The sequence below is a fragment of the Salmo salar genome, chromosome ssa17 (genome assembly GCF_905237065.1).
Source record: "Salmo salar chromosome ssa17, Ssal_v3.1, whole genome shotgun sequence".
NCBI lineage: Eukaryota > Metazoa > Chordata > Actinopteri > Salmoniformes > Salmonidae > Salmo > Salmo salar.
The window spans coordinates 56,687,322-56,694,821 of NC_059458.1; the positions used below are offsets into that span (position 1 = coordinate 56,687,322).

General features: G+C 48.4%; 1 protein-coding gene across 14 annotated transcripts in view; it reads left to right on the top strand.

Annotated features, from left to right (window-relative positions):
• Window positions 1–7,500, top strand: part of LOC106576150 (transcription factor SOX-5) — a 383,455-nt gene that overhangs the window by 321,217 nt on the left and 54,738 nt on the right. For all 14 annotated transcript variants that reach the window (XM_045699762.1, XM_045699759.1, XM_045699761.1 and 11 more), the window contains 2 exons: window positions 3,288–3,460; window positions 4,008–4,076. In XM_045699762.1, coding sequence (XP_045555718.1) covers window positions 3,288–3,460; window positions 4,008–4,076 — 242 coding nt within the window. The remainder of the gene's footprint in view (window positions 1–3,287; window positions 3,461–4,007; window positions 4,077–7,500) is intronic.

Below are 7,500 nucleotides of genomic sequence, written 5' to 3' on the forward strand. Positions count from 1 at the left end.
ACATGGAGCGTAACTCTCTCTTCTCTCTTTCTCTCCTTGTTTCTCTTGCTCTCTCTCTCTCTCTCTCCCCCTCTCCTTTTCTCTCTCCCCCTCTCCCTTTCTCTCTACCTCTCATTCCTTTTCTCTCGCTCTCGTTCTCTCTATCTTCCCTTTCTCTCTACCCCCTGTTAATGTACGCTGAAAAAGAAAGGGAGGGTTTCATTTAATTTCACTCTAGGGCACAGACATGAGCTCCAGTGGTAATTGTGCTTCATTAGGAAGTAAAGAAATATGTAATCAAAGCTGTCCTGGTCTCCTCTCTTAGCACTAGGATGGAGCTTCATTGATCAGTCCCTCCCTGTGCCTCCCGCTGACATGACATTTCTGTGTGTGAGCGTCCCGCCTCGCGCAGATGAAACAAGCAGCTGGAGAGGAACATCAGGAGTGTGTGTGTGTGAGGAGAGAGAGAGTGTGTGTGTGTGAGCTTTCTCCTGAACAAAGTGAATTTGAAAAGGCAGGTCCTTGTGATCAGGACTGAATGAGATCAGAGCCAGACAGTTGGCTTCATGCAGTGCATTACCAAGCAATAATAACCTACTGCTGGTTGTGGATCCTAACGTGTCTCGGCCACAAGAAAAAGTCTGAACAATTTGTTTGGGTCAAAACCCAAAAGAGTTTTTGGAAGAACTTCTGCTTTCCCCTCTCCTTTTCCTCCCTCCCTCTCTCCCTCCCTCCCTCTCTCCCGCTCTCCTTCTCTCCCTCTGTACTATTCTAACTGCCATGGGGGAGTTATCTGTTAAGCCTAGTCATTAATTAGCCTGAGAGCGTCTTGACAACTACTACATTGTTACAAATTGGTTAATTACTAGTGGATGTGATAGGCGTGAGGCTGGTTTCAGGGCTCTAGGCTACGTCACAAATGGCACCATATTTCTTACATAGTGCATTACTTATGACCAGAGCTCTTTGAGCCCAGGTCAAAAGTAGTGCACTGTATAGGCACTAGGGTGCCCTTTGGGACCCAGCCTAGGATCTGCTTAAGGAAGTTTGGAGCAGAAGGAAACACCTTATTGATCCACCAGCAGCTGAGGAAACAACTAACACACTGTGATTGATGACGCCGGAGTGTTTGTTGAACGTGTGTGGGAGAGGGAGGGAGGGAGGGAGGGAGGGAGGGAGGGAGGAGGGGTGGAGGGAGGGAGGGAGTGGAGCGAGGGAGGGAGGGAGGGGGTGGAGGGAGGGAGGGAGGGAGGGAGGGAGGGAGGGAGGGAGGGAGGGAGGGAGGGAGGGAGGGAGGGAGGGAGGGAGGGAGGGAGGGGGGGAGGGAGGGAGGGAGTGGGAGGGAGGGAGGGAGGGAGGGAGGGAGTGGGGGGGTGGAGGGAGGGAGGGAGTGGGGGGGGGGAGGGAGGGGAGTGGAGGGAGGGAGGGAGGGAGGGGGGAGGAGTGGAGGGAGGGAGGGAGGGAGGGAGGGTGGAGGGAGGAGGGAGAATGGGGGGGTGGATGGAGGGAGAGAGTGGGGGGGTGGAGGGAGTGCGGGGGTGGAGGGAGGGAGGGAGGGAGGGAGGGAGGGAGGGAGGGAGGGAGGGAGGGAGGGAGGGAGGGAGGGAGGGAGGGAGGGAGAGTGGGGGGGTGGATGGAGGGAGGGAATATTTGTGTGTACTGGTACATTTATGTATGCACACCACTGCTTGTGTGTTGATCGCTGTGCGTATGCTTTTATCTGTATGTGTGTGTGAGTGTTTGCCCTACTAACAGGTTTCATGTTAGAGGGTATCTAGAAGTGGATTGAAGTGGAGTTTTTTAAGGGTATTACAGGGGCATTTTCCCCTGTCCAGGTCCCCCATTGAAAACCCTTTTTATCAGACAGTCACTTCTCAGTCCTACCCAGTCAGACAATCAGCATTCCTCCCAGTTAGTGTAAGTGTGGTGGTCTTATACCCCTTCCCCTGGAAGAAATACCTCTTTTGATCTCCCCTTTCACCCCTCCACCTCTCCCCCCTTTTCCTCTCATCCCCCCTTCTTTCTGGACAGGCTAGCGTTTTTAACACGAGCTCCTTTCTAGTCTCGGTCGGCAGTAGTGAAGGGCTGGTCTGTGGGTCTGTGAGCTGTGGGTCTGTGAGCTGTTCAAGACAGCACAGGGTTTATTTTTCCAACGGGCGGCTCTGACAGTTGCCTTTATTGTCCATTGTTGGCGGAGGGAAGGAGGGATGACGGGAGGGCTGGAGGGATGGAACATCAGGGGGACAAATGGAGCTCACTCTCACCTTCCTGTGAGGTCAGGGGGTCAGGTCAGTGTCCCTTTCCTCTCGTTCTTTGTTTCTCTCCCTTTTTTCTTTCTCCCTCTCTCTCTCCCTCTGTTTCTTTCTCTCTTTCTTTCTCTCTCTCTCATCTGGTATGACTGGGGAAGGAATGTGACTCTGCTGAAGGTAGTAGCAGCTGGGGAACAATGGGGGATTGTACTGCTGGAGGGGGACACACACGTATGTATATATGCAATTGATTCCAAAGAACAAATGACACACACACACACACAAATAAAGTAATCCTGCATACATACACAGTATGTCACACATAGACAGACACTAAAGACTTGAAGGAAAATAGTCTAACACGGTTATGAGCACACACACACACACACACACACACACACACACACACACACACACACACACACACACACACACATAGACTGTTTGTATAAGTGCCTCGGCGTGCCTCTGTGTAACTACATCCTGTTGAATGATTTAGGTTTCCTCCCTTGTGTGTGCGTGTGAGAGAGAGAGAGAGAGAGAGAGTGAGAGAGAGAGAGAGAGAGAGAGAGACCATGTGTGCGTGTGAATGGGGCTCATATGTCAGGATCTTTAGGGTCAAGGGTCAGGCCATGCTAACTGTGAGCAGGAGGCACGGTAACTGGAGGGTAAACAGAGAGGCCTGGGGCTGTCTGACACACACACACTGTTCAGAGGGAAAGAGAGGAAGGCTTGACTGAGACTGCATTCCAAGTTAACCCCTACCACCTACCTCTACCCTTAGGCAAAACAGTCATAGATATGTGTTATTCGGTATTAGCAACATGCATCCAAATCCTCTCAGATCTAGAAGAGGTACAGGGTTTGCGCTAAGGATTCATTTGGCATTTGGAATGAGTGCCCTTAACTCTGTTTTTAACAGATCGGGCCCTGTACTGTAAGCCGCCTTCTCCACTCTACCCCAGACACGCCCCATTGACGAAGACCCCTGACGTTCTAGCTCCACATCCTTCTAGCTCCACATCTCTGACCTCCAACCTTTACCCTCCCCCCCACCAGGTACCTCAGAAAGCCTGGCCGAGAAGGAGCGCCAGCTGATGGGTATGATCAGCCAGCTGAGCAGCCTGAGGGAGCAGCTCCTGGCGGCGCAGGACGAGCAGAAGAAAGTGGCCGCCTCGCAGATGGAGAAGCAGCGGCAGCAGATGGAGCTGGCCAAGCAACAACAGGACCAGGTGAGAGAGAAGGAGATGTGTGTGATGTGAAGATATAGAGGTAGACACACACACACAGATGTATGATAAAACACACACACAAAGACATACATGTACACACACACCCCATACATTCATACACACCCTAGATACCCAAGTGCCGACACACAGAGCTAAGAAAAAGCAGCATGCGGGCGGGAGTCTGCCAGGTATTTGCATAGGGAAGGGTTTCTGTCTTCGTTTGGTGGTTCAGCCACTGGGGCGCTCTGAGCTTTACAAAGACTGTTTGCACTCTGAAGACGATTCATATATATCTGCCCTTTTGAAGTGAACAGTATACAATGGATGTATTGTAATGGCGTATAGTTCCCATCTGAGCCCAGCCCGTCACATGTCATATCCATATTTGATAAGAGGGCCACATTTGAAGCTGTGATGTTTGTAGACGTTTGTCACTTGTCCCATGGGACATTGAGCCTCTGCACGCCTGGTTATGTATGTGATCAATGCTCTGCCTGTTGGTTTGTGTGTGTGTATCTTTCTGAACTCTCTGGGTCTTTTATCACAGATTGCTCGGCAACAGCAGCAGCTTCTGCAGCAGCAACACAAAATCAACCTCCTGCAGCAACAGATCCAGGTGAGACTGTGTGTGTGTGTGTGTACCTGTGTGCATGTGCCTGTGTGTGTGTGGGTGGGTGGGGGGGGCTTCTTATATGATGCGGCAACTCCGTCAGAAATCAGCAATCAGTATCTGACCGTCAGTGGCTGTCACCCTTTACCTCCGAAACACACGCACATATACACACACATATACACACACATCTGCACCTCACAGTACCAATCCCACAGCATATATACATACGCCCAACAATCACCAATCAACAGCCATCCCTCAACACTTCAGACAACTTGTGACTGCTGTAAGTTGAGTTTAATTCTCACAGGGGCCACATACACAGACAGACAGACTGTATAGACAGACAGACATCTCTCTCTTTCCTTCTCTCCTTTACCCCCCCCCCCCTCTCTCTCCTTCTCTCTACAACACTGATAGCTTTGTTCCTCCAGGTGCCTCTCTGAGGTAGAAAGGTTTTGTTAACTCAGTCAGATCGGGGCGGCAGGTAGCCTAGTGGTTAGAGTGTTGGACTTGTAACCGAAAGGTTGCAATATCTAATCCCCGAGCTGACAAGGTAAAAATCTGTCGTTCTGCCCCTGAACAAGGCAGTTAACCCACTGTTCCTAGGCTGTCATTGTAAATAAGAATTTGTTCTTAACTGACTTGCCTAGTTAAATAAAGGTCAAATAAAAAGATGTGACTGATTTGGTTAATACAGTCAGACTTTGCCTTGACAGTGTGTGTATCTGGGACGTTCAAGCTAAACAGAGGCTATATACACACAACCCTCTGCCCTGGATTCCAGCCATTTGTTGCTTGTGCGATAAGAGGCCTTTCTGGTTGTGTGTGTGTGTGTGTGTGTGTGTGTGTGTGTGTGTGTGTGTGTGTGTGTGTGTGTGTTTCGGTCCATGTATTTGTGTTTGGAGCAGCTGTGTGTGTCAAGCCATAAACATGTCCGTTCTCGATTCACTCCCTCACGACCCTCAGAGACAAAGCTCTCTTTTCCCATGACTTTGCAACCTTTTCCCAAACAAACGTTCCTCCATTGAGTCTGCTGAACAATAGTTTCTCACAGCTAGGGACAGCTGAACGCAGCCTCGTTAGGGGAACTCAATCACAGGGGCTTATCGCTGAGAGAGACACACACACGCACACCCATTTCAACATCAAATGCACATACACATTATGCACACATACACAACTCACAACTCAAACACACACACAACCGATCATCAAAGACCTTGTCCCAGAAAGACTCCAGTTGAATCATTCATGAAGAGAATGTGAACACAATCCCACAGTACAATGAGGTGCCAGAGAGGGGTATAGAGGACTGTGTGTGTGTGTGTGTGTGTGTGTGTGTGTGTGTGTGTGTGTGTGTGTGTGTGTGTGTGTGTGTGTGTGTGTGTGTGTGTGTGTGTGTGTGTGTGTGTGTGTGTGTGTGTGTGTGTGTGTGTGTGTGTGTGTGTGTGTGTGTGTGTGTGTGTGTGTGTGTGCGCGCGCGCGCGTGTGTGTGTGTGCCTGTGTGTGTGGCGTACCCGTCTGTTTTTGTGTGTGTGCGCGTGTGTGTGTGCCTGTGTGTGTGGCGTACCCATCTTTTTGTGTGTGTGTGCCAAACAGTACACTCACCCAAGCTTTGGTGAAGAACTCTTTCATCTCTCCACTGGACGAGGTGAAATCTGCAATATTAATCTCAGAGAAAATTAGAAGACATTGACACATATCAGACAATATAGAGAACATGTCATTGTCCACAACCTAACTTAATTAAATGACTTAAACTAAACTCACGACTCATCATCTAGAAGAGCTAATGTAAACTAAACTCACGACTCATCATTTAGAAGGGCTAATGTAAACTAAACTCACGACTCATCATTTAGAAGAGCTAATGTAAACTAAACTCACGACTCATCATTTAGAAGAGCTAATGTAAACTAAACTCACGACTCATCATTTAGAAGGGCTAATGTAAACTAAACTCACAACTCATCATTTAGAAGGGCTAATGTAAACTAAACTCACGACTCATCATTTAGAAGGGCTAATGTAAACTAAACTCACGACTCATCATTTAGAAGAGCTAATGTAAACTAAACTCACGACTCATCATTTAGAAGAGCTAATGTAAACTAAACTCACGACTCATCATTTAGAAGGGCTAATGTAAACTAAACTCACGACTCATCATTTAGAAGGGCTAATGTAAACTAAACTCACGACTCATCATTTAGAAGAGCTAATGTAAACTAAACTCACGACTCATCATTTAGAAGAGCTAATGTAAACTAAACTCATGACTCATCATTTAGAAGAGCTAATGTAAACTAAACTCCTCTGGTGTTGCGTAGCGATCTGCCGTGTGGCGGTGTTTTGTAAGGTGTGGATGAAAGGAGCACACCTGCAGAGCAGCTCAGGCCACGAACACACACACACAGAGGGTGTGTGTGTGTGTCGTGGCTAATGAACAGTTCCCTATGACCTCAACTCTTTTAATGTGTTACATCTTGCTTTCCCACACACAGGAAAATCATGTGTTTGTTACCTGTCTCTTCATATAGTCTCTCTCCACTCAGAAAATCACCCAGTCGCCCATCGGGATCCACCAGCAAATGATCTATAGAGCTTTTGGCTATTTAGTCCAATAAGATTAGCCACATTAGCTAGCCCCTCTGCTAACTAACACAGAGACGGAGCCTGAGACAGGGAGGGTTGAGACTCATTTAAGAGCAGCCAGACACCGTGACGACAGTCACTAACGAGCTGCTTATAAAGACCTGATTAAAGTCAACCCACATCCCTGTAAATTAACTCAATAACACTCCTCCCCTCTCTCACTCTCTCCCCCTCTTACCCTCTCTCTCTCTCTCTCTCTCTCTCTCTCTCTCTCTCTCTCTCTCTCTCTCTCTCTCTCTCTCTCTCTCTCTCTCTCTCTCTCTCTCTCTCTCTCTCTGTCTCTCTCTCTCTCTGTCTCTCTCTCTCTCTCTGTCTCTCTCTCACTGACAACACACCTGTCAGCCCACATAGCCCAGACCCATTAGTTCAATCACCATCCACCTCCACTGGATGAAATAGAAATGTTCTCTTCTGCTGGTAAGAAAAGAAAGGAGGACAAACAGACAGACAGAGTGAAACACAGACACACGGACCGCCTGCACACCTCCATGTGCTGTGCATGGGAGCGGCTAACCCAATTGGCTGTGTAATTGCTTAATTTGTCTCATCACTCTGGAATGAATGTAATTGGTGTTTTCTCTGCTCACTGTCTTTTACTGGTTACTGTTTCCATGGGCAGCTGCGTAAACAATCAGGAATGTTTTCATGCGTGTGTCAGTTCCATGTCATTGTGACCTCAAATAGGCTTAAGAGAAAATTGCCAAACAGGCTGAGAGGGGGGATTAAACATAGTTCTGAAAGCACAAGGTAATAAGAGAGAGTGAGAGAG